The sequence below is a fragment of the Hirundo rustica genome, chromosome 4 (assembly GCF_015227805.2).
Source record: "Hirundo rustica isolate bHirRus1 chromosome 4, bHirRus1.pri.v3, whole genome shotgun sequence".
Taxonomy (NCBI): domain Eukaryota; kingdom Metazoa; phylum Chordata; class Aves; order Passeriformes; family Hirundinidae; genus Hirundo; species Hirundo rustica.
In genome coordinates, this window is record NC_053453.1 from 23,367,035 (window position 1) to 23,384,682 (window position 17,648).

Here is a 17,648-nt window from a genome sequence, read left to right on the forward strand (position 1 = left end):
ATTTAAAGTATAATGTCTTCATAAAACACAAACTACACTATAGCTCTAACTGACTCAGGAACAAACAATATCCTTACACCATCAAAACCTTACCAGATATTCCAGCTCATTTGCTGGCATATTTCCTGACACGGCAGTTGGAAAGTTATTTAGATTGTCATGTTGTAAGGTGACAGCAGAAAGTCACATAACTGTATTATGGGTGCGGATGTTCACAAGCCTCTATGGAGGTCTGCCAGTCCCAGTTCAATAGACTTGAGTTTTTCTCTCTGTCAAGTTTCACACTACCCTGATTCTTGACCTCTGTGCTTTCCACTATTACCTTGAATCTCCATAAAATACTTTGTGACCTCTTTCAATTTTATTCTCTTTTCTCCTCGTTTCTACTTTTCTTTTGCTACAATTAATCCCAACAAAACACTAATTTGAAGTTTAAAATCAGACAGTTCAGTTTCTGAAAGTGTGCATCCTGTTTTTCTGGAGGCACCTTTCTCTTCTCTTTCTTTCTCTTTTTCTCATGTTCTCTTTCTTCCTTTACTCCTTTCTTCCCCTCCTTACATTTTTTTTCAGCTCTTTCATGTAACTTTTCCATGTACATGTACTACTTGAGCTGAGCAGTCAAGAGCAGTTAATAGGTAGGTTATCCTTGGAGGAAAAAATATCGTAATATTTGAAGTCACTAGCACACTGCAAAGGAAAATGTAATCTATGTTTTTTAAAGACACTTTAATTGCTCAGCAATCATGCAGAACTGAGAAATATAGCTCTGCTTCCAAGGTAATAACTCCCTAAATTGTAAAGGTCACTTACTCAATACCCTTGCTATCTAGAAAAATATGACAATGATACCAAGACTCAAAAACTCAATTTTATGTTAATCTATTATTCGCTATTAGCTTTCATGAATTTTTTGTAGTATTTCACATAACCTGCTACTGTCTTTAAAAACATAAAGACTTCATCAAGCTTTGTGTCTAAAAGAGAGAAGTTGTTACTATCGAGTCCATTTATACACCCCTGATTCAGCTAAAACTAAAGTTAAAAAGAATAGGAGTTCTGTATTAGTAAAGAGGTGGTAAGCTTTAGCACATAGAAAATGTATCAGTATTAATTATAATCAGCTTTCACTGACCCTTGATGCTTTTTCCTGTAACTTCCCTCTCCTTTTGTGTAATTATTCCATCAACTAAAAAGATTTCAAAGCCTTTATTATGCTAATTTTATATAAATTATTCACACATATATATTTAACATTTAAACATAATCTTTATAAAGTTATCATGATGGTATTAAAAGGACATAATCTAGCTAATGCACTGCCAAAAGATTTCATAAAAATTGGAGATTTTTCTGTCATATTTGAACCTATATCATACCTGAACTCCTGAGGGTGAGACTTTGGATCTCTGTTTAACCTGCTCAAAACTTTCTCAGCCCAAACTGCCTGGAAAAAGGAGCCAAGCATAAGAGGATTCTCTTTAACCCTTTTTGTTCCACTTGGGACCAAAACATTGTGTCACTGAATACGTAAAAACAGGTTCTATTCAAAGGGATTTGAAATTATGTTCAAATTACAGCAGTACTTTTGAAGATATTACTCAGAGTCATGAGCAATACTTCAAAATCTGGAATTACAGAATAATACTCATGTATATATGTGTGTGCGTGTGTGCCAAAGAAACAAAAAAACCTTATTAACACCAGCTGTGATACCATACCTGTGTTATAGCAGCTGCAATTTGGGCATAAAACAAGAAAAGTTTCTGTTCAGTACCATGGAGAAGTACCTTCCATATTGTGCATGAGGATGAAAACAATGTACTCAGAAAGTACCTTTTGTTACAAAACCCCCACACACCAGCTTCAGGTTTTTTATATCAAAGTATCAGTCAATTCTTCCTTGAAAACATCACTGTTCTAATTAATAAAAATGGTAAAAGATATCAGCATCAGAAAATACAGGAGTGTGGATCTAGTTATCATGCCTGACTTGCTTCTTTTTCTAACTGGTCCCTTCCATTTGTCACCAGCAACAGAAAATGAAAACCAACAAACCACCCAGGAACCTAAAAGGCGGGTTAAAATCTCCAAAGCTCTTGTCACTCATTTTTAGCATAACTTGCCTTTACAAGAAGTATGAAATATTTACTATGCACTATATTTATCTTCATTTGTTATATCACACTGAAGATAAAAGCCTTGTATAAAAAATGGTGGTGTAAGACATTCCTTTTATCTTTTTTAATACTTTGTATGTGCATTTCCCAAGTAAATTACTATTGCACATAATAAATCAAGTATTTCATAATAGTTTAATAACGCACTTTCATTTGGTTAAATTTAAAAGTTATACATGTTTCATAAATCTCAACAAGAGATTAAAATCCCAACAAGACATGGGAAAATGAAATGCTAATAAAATGATGGGATTTGCCTTGAAAGTACTTGAAAGTACTTGAAAGTACTAAGTTTGTAATTTAGTATCTATAATTATTATATAACTAGTCAGTTTGTAATGAATCAACAAATTTGTAGTTTCATAGATGATACTATACAACTCAAAATTAAGAATAGGGAAAAACTGTCCTCTCGAATTAGTCAACCTTCTAAATCCCTTTTGTAAATACAGACAAATGCATTTTTTAACTTGGTGCAGAGAATCAGCTGATACAATCAGACTCTGGTATCAGAGACTTCACAAAATAATACTCTCATCTTTCCGTTAAACTGCAGTGCATTGTAATGTTAACAGTGACAATTTTTAACCCCTATTGTCTGAAAGAAATTGTATTGCCATTAGAATTATGTTAAAAGACACATGCTTGATGTGTCATATGTCTCATACTTGATCATATCATTTTCCAGAATATGTCACCAGTCAGTGTAGCTTGACACCCTGAATTTAGAAGTTTATAGGTCCATGAAAATCAAAGGAAATGTGTTCAGTGTCTTAAATAAAACCACAAATGTATTCTTCTTTTTGTAAAGACAAGGTATGATTTTCATGAAAACAAATCACTTTATAATAACAAACTCAATATCCAGGTCTACATCAATACATGACTTAAAACAAAATGGCAGATCCACATACTGATCAAATTAAAAGCTTGCACTTTGGTTCTCCTTATAAATATTAATAATTCAGCAACACTCTAACAGGTCCTGCCAGCAAAGACCATACTCCACTAAAAATCCACTAATAACTCATACGTACTCATAAAATATTCCAATTTCGCTATCCAAAACCAAACAGTTTCAAGACTTTTTTGCTTTGGTTTGTAGTTTGCTTTTTCAGATTTTTTGTAGTTTTTGGATTTGGGTGATTTTAATTTCAGCAATGCTGTTAACTCTCCTAAACATGTAAAACATCTAGAAGGAACTCACAAGTTGTATTCCTAAAGTTCTGTAACAATAACTTGCCCTCACATTTTTTTATATCACCATTTTTTTTTAAATTGAGTATCTTCCGTTCGTTCCAATACACTTGTTGGCTGTAACCAAACACCAGCTGCACTTACCCCAGTGTTGTCATGGTGACGATGGTGTACCAGAAGGCTGCAGGGATGCTGGTGAACTTGCTGGCTGATGAACCTTTCTCTGCATAGTACATGACTGTGGCAAAGATGATGATGGCCATAGTGAGTGAGAAGAGGAGGAAGCCTAACTCCGAGGCACAACTTTTCAGCGTATAGCCCAGGATGCGCAGACCCTGTGAGTGGCGGGAAAACTTAAAGATCCTGAAGACACGAAAGACTCTTAATGTCACAAAAGCCCCACTGACATCCTCGTTATCTGTCATCACCAGGCCAATGTAATATGGCATAATTGCCACCACATCAATGATACTCATGACACTGCGCACAAATTTGTAGCGACTCGGAGCTGCCAGCAGACGTAGGAGATATTCAACAGTGAAGATCATCACACAGGCAGTATCCAGACAGAAGAAAGCCACCGCATACCGCTCTCCACAGGGCAGCTCTTTGATGCGACCCGGGCTTACCCCACAGGGCACTGTCTCCACCACATTGGCAATAACAGAGACGGCAATGAAGAAACCAGTGACATAGTAGAAGACTAGAGCCAGGGTACTGGTGTGTGGGTTTTCAAAGGCCCGCCACATCCTCTGACGAGCTGTCATCGAGGGTAGGGAGCTCTCAGCTACATGATCCGTATCAGCATCATCCTGCAGGCGCTCAGCATTCTCACGCCGGCGATCCTTGTACTCCTCGTAACAGCAGTCACCAATGATCTCAGGGATGATGCCAAAGAAGGCCAGCTCCTCATCATAAGCTGAGATGCACTCCTGGCGGGGATAATGAAGCTTCCCAGTACGGTAGAAGTTGAGAATGTGGCGGAAAATGTCAGGGTCCCGATCAAAAAAGTACTGCTGTGTCTCAGGGTGGTAGAAGAAGTCCCGCTCTGAACTGCCCAGCAGAGTGTCAGGATAGCGCTCTAAGGTGTCCAGCCACGTCTGGAACTGGATGCCACTCACATTCAGCACAATCAGAGAGTCCTGGCTTCGCTTTCTCTCCTGCCGTGGAGCAGCTGGCATGGGACCAGTAGCCACTGGCATCCATCCTATGGCTGCTGCCCTGGCAAAGGGTAACCAAGCTGCTACACCTGCTGCCATGGTTCCAAACACCTATTACAGCTAAGGGAGTCAATCTAGAGACAGTTCTGGTCCAGCCACTAAAATAGAGAGGGAAGAGAAAAATAAAAATTCTCACACATTCTTGAGGCAGCAGAATTCTGAACTTTTCTGTGATATTCAGTATTAACTGAAAACCTTTTTGCTTCCCTTTTGTTTCCTCCACTTTTAAACCCCAGAATATGCTTTCCAGGCGCTGGTCACACTGTCAGGACAATAAATGAGGGCACCTGGAAATCCCTGTATTCAAAGCAGCTTCTCTAACAACCAGATCCTTTGATATAAGGTCTCCATTCGAGGCCCCGGGATGGAAGCAACAGTCCTCAAATTACTAGCCCCTGGAGCCGGCTAGAGCTCCAGCGCAGCTGTGCAGCCACCTGGAAGGAGATTTTTCTCCACGCGCGATGCAGCCGGGTCCCCCCGCCCCTCCTCCGCTCGCTCCCCGCCCGCCGCCAGAGCCGGGCCGCGGCAGCCAGCGGAGACCTTCCCGGGCGGCTGCAGCGGGGCCGCCAACGCCGTCGCCGCTCGCCGTGGAGGGGCGGAGGGGATGGGCCGGGCGGGCCGCCCCCCTTCCCAGCGGCAGCCCTGGAGCAGCGGCGGGAAGAATCCTCTCCCTGACCTTTAATCGCCGCCCGGGGACTCCTCCAGAGCCCGGCTAGGGGCGCGGGGAACCGCCGGGGCAGGGGGAGGAGCTCCGGGCGGCAGCATTAAACTTTAAGGCAAGTTTTCCGTTCAGGAAATGCTTTGAAGGGCAGAGGGATGCCAGGGATGGGTCGCCAGGAGCGGGGACCGCCCCACAGAGAGGGAGCGGGCAGAGATGGTCTCTCCCCGGGACGGAGCATCGGGGCACGGAGAGGGGCTGATCTGCGGCGAGGAGACGGGGGTCGGGCAGAACCCCCGCGGTCCTGGCGGGGGTAGGAGCGGGGCCTTTGGAGGCACATGCAGTAGGTGGGCTGCTCGGGGCATCCCCGGGAGCGCCCGAGCGGGCGGCGAAAAGGGCCCGAAGCCGGGCGAAGCTGGCCGTGGAGCGGGAGAGGGGCAGGAGCTCCCTGGGGCGGGTGAGGCCGGGCACCGGGGCGGGCGATGAGGCGCGGGGCAGGGGTGCGGGGTGCCGATGGGCTCGGCGGTCGGTGGTGGATCATGCCCACCCCACCCCCGCCCCCGTACCCCCGCCTCCTTGCTCTCGCCCCTTCCCCTCGGCTCCGTTCTCGAATCCCTCCAGACGTGCCCAGTCTGCGGCACCTACCTGTGAAAGTCTGGCGAGAGCGCTCAGTTGCATAGAGACTTTTGGAAATACGGGCTCTGCCGCTAAGATCTCCGCGCCCCGCCGGGAACGGCGGGGAAGTAGTTGCTCCTGAGAAAGCTTGATCGCATCCAAAGGGACATCGATAATAAGGCTTTCCCCCACCCCCACCCCCCTCCGCCACCGCCGAGCGCCAAGCAACAAGTTCAAGGGGTGGGTGGGGGAAAAAAACCAACGTAATCGCGCCTGGCAGCTCGTGGAGCACGTCCTTGCGGGGCGCGGATCCTGCGGCGCGGGGCCGCTGTCAGGCGCGGCTGCGGCTGCGGCCGCTGCCCCTGCCCTGCCGCGGGCTGCGGGCGGCAGCGGCGAGGCCCTGGCGCGGCCGGGGGCGGGGAAGGGGCTTCCCGCTGCCTCCCCCAAGGCGGGCGGGCCATGCCACCCCGCCGCGCCGCCGCCGCGGCGGGCGAGGGGCGCAGGGGCGGGCGGCGGTGCGGGCGCGGAGAAGCGCGGGGCGGGTGGGCAGGACATCGCTCCGCGGGCGAAACAAAAGGGCTGCGGGCAGCTGCGCCGGCGGCGGCAGGGCAGGCAGGGAGCGCGGCGGTGTGTGTGTGTGTGTGTGTGTGTGTGTGTGTGTGTGTGTGTGTGTGTGTGTGTGTGTGTGTGCGCGCCGGTGTGTGGGTGTGCCGCTGTGTGTGCCTGTGTGCGTGCCGGTGTGTGTCTCTGTGGGGCCGGCATCGTGCGGTCCAACCCCTCCGCCGGCAGCGCCGCACAGACCCTCTGGAGTTCGCGGTGCTTTGGGTAGGGATCGGTCGGCGGCGAGAGGTAGGTGAGGTACCGAGGGGATTTCTGGGGAGCGCTAGGCTGCTTTCAGGGGGAACCGTTCACTGCAAAAAAGGGGGAATGAGATGCCTGGGAGTGAAGTGTAGCGATGGTCCTCACAACCCGCCCCGAGCCACTCCGGAGCTCTGGACGCAATATCCAAATGGCTCTTACCAGCTTCGGGAACGGCGAGAGCTGGGACGGGTGTGGGAGCCTTTCCTCCTCCTCTCCGTTCCGCTCCCGTGCCGAGCCGCGTGGCCGTTCCCGCCGCTAGATGGCGCGGGGATGACGGGGAGCGGGCTCCCGCCGGGGCCGGCCCGGCCCCGCTCCGCTCCGCGCACCCCCGGCGCTCTGCCGCGTCGCTGCTCGCCCGCACGGCCCCGCCGCCGCCCCCGGCCGCTGCCGAGCTCGCGGCACCGCCGGATCTCCGGGCTAGATGGGCACGTAGTTTCCCGAGCTCTGAGTGCCGCTCTGATAATGCCGATAAACAAGAGAGAACGGTCTCTATTTTTCAATCAAGATTCTGAAACCGCTCTGTGTCTTCTTCGCAGACCTTGCAAGAAGATACCAGAAGGTATTCCTCCTAATTTGCCTGTTTTTCTGTTTGGTAGTAAGAGGTTTCGAAAAGAATCACGGAATAAATAGGTTCCTTTATATGTGAAGTTTTTCCAACCAAACCTTCCACTCTGATAAGCTGTTTGAGATATATGCCAAAGAAACCCAAATGAACTGAATACACACTGAAGCTTGAGAGTTAACTCTTTTCTGTATTTTAGTAATATGCTCAACTTCAGTATATAGTCACTTAGAAGTTCCCATGAAAAAGATGAACATTTTCAGTATTGCAGCCTAAGCTACAGTTTAAGCTGTTCCTTCAAGTAATACTTGAAAGCAGAGAGAGAAAAGGCTTAAAAAATGTTTGTGTGCAAACTCTAATATAGGAAAGCTTGTGATGATGACCAATTATGTATATCAAGTCACATGAAATAAAATATCACATTAAATAAAATATACTTCCTGTATATTTACTGAAGTTGTTTGTTGGTTTGTTGCTTTATTTTCTAGTTCAAATATTCAGTACATGATATCCTATAAATTAATCCATTAAACTGAAATCAGTTGGTCAACTATAGGTATTGATCTTTCAATGATATGGATATTCTTCTTCCATATGAAATGGGAGGTTTTGTTTGATGCTACAGAAGGACAAGCTTGTAGAATTAATAAAACCCAATTTATGATCCTGTCAGCTCAGCACTGAGAAAATAATACAGGACTTCCTTTTCTGAAAGTCAACTATAGATTCTTTTTGTAATCAATAACTGCTCTTACTGTTTTTCACATGCCTAGCTTTACAAAAATCAGTTGCTGCTTTAAATTTATTTTTTCTCTTTGCAGTTTTTCCTGAATAGAAGTCTCACAATAAAGGATTTTCCATCCATAGAGAGAACCCATGAGAACGGGTTACATTAAAGAAACACCTGGATTCCTGTTGCAATCTTAAAGTTGTTTCAGAAATTGACACATTTCATCAAATAATGGGAAAAAAGCCCCAAACAAATCCTGTATATTTGGACAATTTGGGGTCCCACATACTGTTACAATATTTAGTGTGTTGAAAGTCAGAGGTTTGAAACCAGTTGAGGTTTAGGCACCTTTCTGACACCATTGACTGGAAAAATTATCACCTCACCTTAAATTTTTGTGGAGAGCCTCTGCATCAGAGAGGCATCTCTCCAAAACAGGTTCTTGGAAGGAATAGAGTACACTTTATTGACTCCTTAATTGATATGTTACTGAGAAGCGATAGCCAGGAACTCAAACTTTCACGGCTTGTACTTTATGTTTAGTTCATTAAAATTTTCTGACTGAAGTATTCCTTACTTTGTATTTTTCTGAAGGACTAAATCGTGCTACATAAGGTGTACCTAAATAATCAGTTCTTCCTAAGTCAAAATGCTGCCTGTGAAATCAGAATTGGCTACAAAGAGATTGGTCTGATGTGACAGGGAGGATTATGACTTCAAGCAGGAATTAAATAGCAGGGACTCAAATGAGATAAAAATCCTATTTTTAAGGGAAGAAAATGAATCCTAGTAATTGTAGGAAAAGAGGAAGATGGTACTAAGGGGAATGCACAATGGGCTCTAAGAGGAGCTGCTTCTTAATTCATTCCAAAGTCATGAGACACAAAGAACTCTCTGAGGCTTAAATAAGATACCAGCTATGATGCAGAAGTTTATATTACTGATTTTTTTTTTTTAAACATTTAAAATGTTTGAAACTGCAAGTCATCTTTACAGACTGAGAGTACATGTGTATCTGCTCTTTTTAATTCCCCTAGCATTAAGACAGTTTTCTTTCCTTTTGAGAAAAGAACACTGCAGATGGTGTTTTGTTTTGAGGTTTGTTTGGTTTGGGTTTTTGGGGTTTTTTTGGTGTGGGTTTTTTTTTTTTTTTAATGAAGGGAACATTCCTGAGACCTTTTAAGTAGCAAATGTCCAATATAAGAATTTCTAGAATGTATCTCCATTGAAGAACAAGGTTGTGACATTAAGAATGTGTCTCACAAAGGAAAATGTTTGATTCTATCTTGCAAATATAAAAAATGAAGCTTTGGTCAAATGTGCAATCAGCCCAAATACCAATAGTCGTAGCCTGCAGTTTCCTTGCCTTCATATGTTCTTTTTGGGTCTAAATCTAGCTGCTTTTTGTGCTTTGGGCCAGACAGAATGAGTGGAAGGCTTTTGATAATTTTTCCAAGGGAAAAAGCTATCTTTCTGGGAGTTTGCTAAAATAGGCTCAGGTCACTCTGCAGTGCAAATGCTTGGTGTCCCTCTTTCTATGTGGAGAAATGGATCACTCTGGACATTAAAAAATGACCTCTTACTGGTCAGGGATTAAGACATACTGTGGGGGGAAGTGCACCATATGTACCATTCCTTTTAAATTCTGAAGTCAACCTGAGAGATAGTATAGCCACCATTAACCTAAAAACAGACCCTTACTTCTGTGGAAAAAGATTTTTTAATGTATTTATTACAGGTTTAGAGGATGGAACATGAAGGCAGAGCTGTCAGTATAGTAGTTTCTTTTTTCTTAATGTGAGGCTAAGTCAATACTTGGAATCATCTCAAGAAAACCTTACACTCTTCCAAAGAAGGGACTGATTTGATCTCAAATATATGTGCTTTATCTTTAAAACAACAAATACTGATTTAGTAATTATATATGTTTTTCTTGATGTATAGGGTAATACATAAAACATTAATTGTGTTAAACTATGTATTAATTATATTAAGCTTGGGGAATTCCTCTTCAGATTAGTGATATTCTACCCATCAATGAAATGGTAAGTGTAATAGTTTTAATTTCAAATAACCAGGCAGAAACACCAACTAATGTAGTGATTTCACGTTCACTATATTCTGGTCTTAGTACTCACTCTTTTTCTGTGGGAGAGAGACTAGGAGAAAAACAAAGCAGGCTCAACCTTAAAAATGAACAAATAATTTTATTAACACACACTAAAAGAATAGAAAAAGAAAGCTGGGGGAAAAAAAAACTAAAACAGAATGAAACTCCAAAAACACTCTTCCCTCCCTTTACAAACTGTTAACTTTCCTACAAAACAACATAAAGAGACAAAACTTGTAATTTTCAGTCAGTTTCACCATCTGACAATGGTATTTCATCAATTCTTTAGGGGAAGAGTCTCTCTTAGAGTCATGGATCCCACTGACAACCTAGAACAGTTCTCTTGTGTGTTTTAAACTGTCACAAAAACAACCGCCTGGAGAAACCTGCCTTTGTGACCCTCCCAGGAACAGTTTCCCAAGCTGCTTATAGGTCATGGGTCTTAGACTTTTGCATACTGGGGTGTCACCATTTAAAGATGAATAACTCCAAAGCAAAGGTTTCTTCACCTCAAGGTACAGAGATACCTTCTCACTTCTTCACTGGTGCAGGGGGCTTCTCATCTCTATCTCTGTTCAAGCATCTTATAGGATTAATAATACTTAGTCCATCACAAATACCTTTGCTCAAATCCACACACAAATTAAAACAATCATCTCCCCAAATGCATATCTTTCCCATGACTTAAAGGAATAATCTAAATATAGAGTTCATTTCCATGGGCTCAAATAAGAATGGAATAACCAACTCTTCAACCCTCTGTCTCAGTATTTCACTCTTACTCTACTGACTGCATGCTATTTTTTTCTTTACGTTCAGTCTGTCCTTTCTTACTCTCTCAGAGAAGGGCTAAGCTCTGGAAGCTTCATGTTGCTAAGAAAGAGTTAAATCTGCTCGGAGTCTTTGTCTCTCCCTTCTGTAGCTTTTGGTGTTAGATGTTCAAGGCCGTGCTGGTGAGGGAAGAAGAACTCACACAGAGACATCAGAGATCAGAGCACTCGGGCAGTCCGGAGTCACAAAAAAACCAGGCAGGATCATAAACGCTTTCTCAGCCCACCCCTCGGTGTAAATCGGGGTGGCTTCGGCCCAAATGGTGCCCATAGCTCTTATCAAGGCCCAGCAGAGATCTCTCCCTGCTCCAGGGAAGTCTGAAGAAAGCAGCTGTTGCAAAACAGCAATCTCTCCTTCCACCCCAGCCCCCCAGGAGCCGATGGAATCCGGCCAGGCCTCAGGCCAGATCCCCCCCAAAAGGGGGGAGCAGCAGGCCCAGCTCGATGTTACCTGTCTCTCTCTGGCCAAAGGAAAAAAGGAAAATGCCCACCAACAGGAAATCAAAGGGTTTTATATGGTACTTCCCAAAGTCGCAGCCAACAATTTTCAGTGGTCAAAACAGATGCCAATATTCCAACTAACTCTCTGATAGGTCCCTGTCTTTTCTAAAGCAATTCCCAGGCCCTGACCTGGAGAATCATTCTACATTCCTCTATAACTAAAAAACCAAACTGCACTAACCCATGGCAGTAAGTATTTTTTAAATTTTACTTTAGATAAATATATATTTCTCATTTTGAATTTGTGTTTTTTTTTTTTTTCATATAGTGTCTTCAAACAACTGTTTTGCCTGTGTAATGACACCAAATTTCAACCAATTTAGCTTTTAACACCTGTGGTACCTAATTAGGAGCCTACTCTCCCTGAGTTCATGGAGGCAACAGAAGGAGAAACAACTCCAGAAAGCAATCTGTCCTACCTACAATCTCAGTGTATGTAGGCAGGTATCCATTGACTCAAAAGGCAGTCTGGGATGACTGTGGTCCTTAAGTTATCAGTCTGTGCTTTAGGATACATTGCATTTAGGCAGAATGGTCCTGAGACATAGAGCCTGAGCCAGTCTGCTAAGTCAAAAGGAAACGACTCTGGACTTCAAGTGTCTTTAAGGTCATGTCCTTAGAAAGAGAAACTGAGTGTATTAAGGTAGAAAACTAATTAATGACTACAATTCATACTCCTAGTTGCACTGAAGCACTTTGGGAAGTCTTTGACAAAGATGCCTCTTGCCAGACTTATTCTGTGCCACCATAGCCACATTCCTAAGCACATGCAGAATCTTCAGTGTCATCAAACACTCCTGTTTCACTCCAGAAACAAAATTTTTAAAATCAATTTTTTTTTACTTCACAGTTTTTGACTCAACTGTCTTTTTCATTTTTGTTCTCTATAACATACTCACAGCATGGCAATCTTTCAATCTGCATCCAAACATTACCATTTTAGATACTGCTTTTTTCTTTGTATTCCAGGAAATGTAGAGTTTGGATGCTAGCCACCTTCCTCTGCTCCTGCAAAAACCTCACAACGATCAATGGCTCCTTGCCTAATTAGTCCCATCTCTCTTATACTGTGAATCCTTTCTAAACTGTTTTGTTACTAGATTGGCTCTGCTCTTCAATACCTAATGTGGAGGGTACCCAGAGAGGGGTATTACAGCTCTGACTGAGAGTGACTGCAATTGTATCCTTCCCATTTTTAATAACTTGTTTCTGTTCCAGCAAGCTTTCATCATTTCAAGTTTCAGCAGCTTTATAGGAGTCCTATATGAAAGAGATATGTGCAAAAAATATAGTTAATAGAAACAATGTGTCATTCACTGGCACAGATGAATATAGAACATTTTTCAGAAGTTAGTAGATTGAATAAAGTTATTATCTTGCATTGCAAATCGCTTCCTTAGTCCAGCCAGGTCTTAGCAAAAAAAGAAGCCTGAGGTCAGGCAGACTGGCATGAAGCTGGGAACTTCAAAACTGAGAACATCTGGAGAGCTGCCTGTAGGGGCACCTTTTATGCCAGTAATTGCTAATAGCCCCTATACCACAGTTCGGAACAGGAAATAGAAACCTTCTTTCATGTTAATGATTGCTTTCTAATTGCATAAACAGCAATGAGATAGCAGTCATTTATAGCAAGGTACTCTTCCAGCTCAGGGAGGAAATAATTTTTTTGTGATGTTACTGGTGGCATTGCTGTGGTGAATGTTGAGTCCAAGCTTCAAAAAGGGAGACAGTGAAACATTTTTCCTAGGGTTTTTTGCATGAAAATAATTTTAAAATAAACTGAAAAAGTAATAAAAAAATACAAATCAGAAAAGCTAGCATTTTTTTCATATCAGTTTTATTAACCTGGAGCAGAGTTGACAGTTTACAAATCCTGAGAAACATTTAGTTAGACTTGATGTCATGGTATTGCTGGATGTCATCTGGTCCAAGCAGTCATAAAATCAAGATATTATAATTGAAATCTGTCCTAAACTTAGTGTCATTATGCTCTATATAGTCCCAAAAGATGCGTGTCACAAAGATGTCTGATTTATTCATTATTTAACTTCATCACAAAATTAAACAAATAATTTATTGGTTGATTAGCAATACTTCACCTCGAGGGCAGTTCTCAGCACAAGCTATTCAGTTATAAGTTATGCTTCTAAGACAGTCTGACAGCTTGCATAAAATTATTGCTGTCCAAGTTAAAAGAAGTATGTTTCAATGAAGTCATACTTGCTTCATAGGAGGCCATAACTTTGTTTACCAATTAAAGACATTATTTTGCTGTAGTTTTATCATTCATGAATCAAATAGCAAGAAAATATCTAATTTGAATTATAACATTTTTCAAGCAAGATCATAAGAAACCAAATCATCACAATGTCAGATCTTTAGTTTCCTTCCAGTTTTCTATGTAGCATTGCCCAGTAATTTAAAAGGATTGCTATATGATATGACATAAAACCGCCTCAGGAATACAGCAGTTACAGTGTAGATATTTTATGTACAATGTGAGAATCAAACAAAAAAAAAATCAAAAAAGCCTGTTCAATATCATTAAAGCAATAGAAAGCAGAACTGTGAAGCACTAGAAAGGAGATGCATTTCTATAAATACAGCTCTGTAAGAAGAAAAAAACCCACTTGTTTAGCAAAAGATGCCCAAATCAGTGAGAGTTTAAAAATGGTTGAAGCCCATTTGCAGCTTCTGCTTGTCTCTCATTATCCTCTGCAAGCCAATCATATAATTCACAGTAAGTTTGGTCATTTATTTTATCTGTTACACTGAATGGAAATGTTGTCTAGATGGGACAGCAGTCCTTCCAAACCCCTTACCGTACTCTTCCATTTCATCTTCCAGTCATAGCAATTAGGGCAGAAGATAATGTAACATGGAAAGCTTTAAAAGACTGAGTAGCACCATGCAGCAAAGCTATTGATGTCTGATTGCCGGCCTGTCTGATGTCTAAGGAAGGGTGATCTCATTAGCTCCCTTCACAGTGAATAATAATAGGGTATTTTGTCTCCAGCTACTTGCTAGTTTTCATGAAATTATAAAAACTGCTTATCTTCAGTCTTTTTGCCCCTCTAAAATGACATTCAAGGATTAGCGTGAGGTTGACAGACATGGGAAGTTACTGTATTCACTATTTTGAAATCTACTCAATTATCTAGAAAACCATTCTACAAATTGCGATTTCTTCTTTTGATGGTTCATCTTAAGAATTTCTGGCCAACTTACTCAAGAAAAGAGAGATCTGGACACTTTTTTTTTGTTCTCTTAATAGTGGACTTCCACATTTCATCCCCTTTCGGCAGAACTCTGGTTACATTAAGTAGTTACAATGAATAGCACAAAGGTTGCCCTTGTTGGCTAGCCACAACCCTGAACTACATCAAAGGATTATAACTGAGAAAGGTGAATTCTCTCTGCAGCTTTTCCACAGCTGCTAGTGTAAATAATTACAACTACTAGCCAGAGGTGTGTGTAGATGAGCTGTTCTTGAACTCCAGTTCTTTAGTGGCCTATCCCCTTCTTAGACCCTAGTCCAGGACAGCTCAAGTAGCTTTTGGGGGTCTCAGGAAAGCATTCTGTAGCAGACTTGTGTGCATGTGTGTATATGTTTAAGAGAACATCATGAAAACCAAGCACTGTATAGGTTGTTCATTATCACCATGATTTGTTGGTTTATTATGAAAAATGCTGATTTCAAAGGTAGAATTAATGGTTAATATCATTCACATTGCTGAAGAAAGCTTTCTGTTATGAAAGAAACACTTTTTCTATCATAAATATTATCCTGATTTCTTTTCTTTGACAGAAACAAAGTGCAATAAGAAATTAATTTTTCTTGTTTTCTGTTTTAATGTTACATCATGAGTGTGCCTTCATTTCTTCTGAATTCATGATCTGCTATTGTGTTTCATTACATATGGAAAGCTCAAATACATAGCTGCTTAAATGCACTCAATCTTTTAGGAAATTACAAAATCCAATATTATGTTTGAATAATAGATATTTTGCCACTTGGTTTGTCAAAATGTAAATACCTTAACTGTAAAACAGAAATGACAGATGGAAAAAGCTATATATGCATACATACACTCTCATAGAAAAGTAAGAAATGTGCATTTCATGCTTGATCTAGAGAAGTTTTGCAGAGAGAAGTACCTTTTTAATGGTAAAACTGGAAAGGTATATAAACTTCTGTTATTGCTTTCTGGTTTTCTTTGGTTTGTATTGGATATGTGGTTGCCAAGCTGGTAGCTTTTCAAAGAAAAAGATTTTATAGTTGGCAGTAACGTAGTAGAATTGCAAATAACTGCTTTTATTTATTTTTTCTCCAGTTCAATGCCTGAAAAATATAATTATAAACCCCCCAAAGCTGTTGAATGAGCTAAAGTTCATTGATTGCACCGCTGAAAGAAAAGAATGAAAACAAATTAACATATTAATAAAATTTTGTTAGAAATATTTCATTTGGAATTTTTACTTTATTTTTTAATATTCTGCCAATTTTGGCTTTAATAAAGCAAAGAATAAGGATAAAAAAAAATCAAAACAAAAGCCTGTTCAATCTAATTAAAGCAATAGACAGCAGAACTGTGAAACACTAGAAAATAGATACATTTCTATAAATACTGCTCATTATCCTTCTCTCATTATCCTCTGCAAACCGATCTTATAATTCACTTTTTCATTTTTCAAAACAATGAAAAAGAAATGTTATAAAAACAAATTTTCATATTACCCCTTTCATACAAATCTGTTAAAAGTTATTTCTGCTCAAAGGCTTTTTTTCAGAGAAAAAGGAAAATCATAAACCAGAGATTTCCTATTTGCTGTAGACTTTTAATAACTCATTAAACTTCTTGGATAGAGGTTTTTCTAAAGTGGAATTTAAAAATATATCCTCCATATAGTTTTGGTCTGCAGTAATAGCTAATGCAAAGTTTGCTGTCCTTGTAAGTACCACAAGCTTTAGCAGGGCTTGGTGTGAACACAGGGAGATTCAGTGCAGAAATCTTATTGGAGGACCAAGGCCCAAATTTAAAATATGAGATTCCTTTCACAAGGATCCATCTGTAAGCAAGAATTTATCCACAGTGAATGTTGTCTGAGGAAAGAAATCTGCATGGTGTGGTAGCCACTTGGAAAATCCATTATTGTTTAAAGGAAAATGTGCGTGCTTCCCTCACAGCTTTGTGCTATGTTGTTCAGTTAAAATTATAATTATGAAAGCGAACATTTGTTAGGCTTTGATCCTCCTAGTAATTGCATACACGATTAATGCTACACTCATTATTAGGTATCTTGACCCTGAAGAGTTATCCAGAATATCTGCATTAGTTTCGGAGTGGTTGTATGAGAACTTACTTGCGTCTTGGACACTGTTTACCTCTGTTTTTATACCGGCTGAGTGTTTCTTTTTTTACAGTGCAACTAATATATGTAATAAGCCAATAAGGGTTCTGATTATACTTCTGTAACTCTTACTACTTGACATTAAATCTTTCTCCTACTGTGTAAGTAAGATTAATTTGTAATCTTATATACTTACTGACAACTCCCACAGTCTTCGAAGTAGGCTAAGTATGTAAAGTCTTGAGTACAACTTAGGCCTAAATTATAAAAATTAAACCGTCTATTCCACACTGCTTCCTCCATTTATCATATAATGGCATCTAAGAGAAAAGATTGAAAGATGACTTTATTTATTGTTCAGGAAAATACAAATAAACAACAACAAAAAAAATTCCAAACTCATAACTCAGTAGGTTTACAAATGTCAGCTGCAATGAACAGCTTTTTTGCTAGTGACAATGGGAAATCCTAATATTTTGTACTGTGTATTGTGCATGAACTACCGATTTATGGTCCAGAGAATCTTTGGATATTTGATATGTGCAAATACTAACAATTTCATGAGGTAAGAGTACAAAAGGTAATTTTGGGATGGCACATCAGTATTTGATGGCATTGCAAGGTTGTGATGAAGATTGTTAGCAACATGAAGTATTAGTCACTGTTAATAAAGAATCAGCTCCAGGGAGGAAGCTGAAGATGCAGAGGCTCTCTAAAGGCACATTACAAGGTGGGATGCATCTCATCTAAGTTTTATCACCTTAAAATTAAGAATTGAATTCAAGATAGTATTCTGAGCTTCTTGTATTCTCAATAAAGGCAAGTAATTGCATCT

General features: G+C 40.9%; 1 protein-coding gene across 1 annotated transcript in view; it reads right to left on the reverse strand.

Annotated features, from left to right (window-relative positions):
* The window catches only part of KCND2 (potassium voltage-gated channel subfamily D member 2), a 272,340-nt gene extending 266,104 nt beyond the window's left edge, over nucleotides 1–6,236 (reverse strand). Inside the window, exons 1-2 of the mRNA XM_040062962.1 lie at nucleotides 5,898–6,236; nucleotides 3,519–4,692 (exon numbers count right to left, since the gene is read on the reverse strand). Coding sequence (XP_039918896.1) covers nucleotides 3,519–4,633 — 1,115 coding nt within the window. The 5' untranslated portion in view covers nucleotides 4,634–4,692; nucleotides 5,898–6,236. The remainder of the gene's footprint in view (nucleotides 1–3,518; nucleotides 4,693–5,897) is intronic.
* Nucleotides 6,237–17,648: the final 11,412 nt, after the last annotated feature.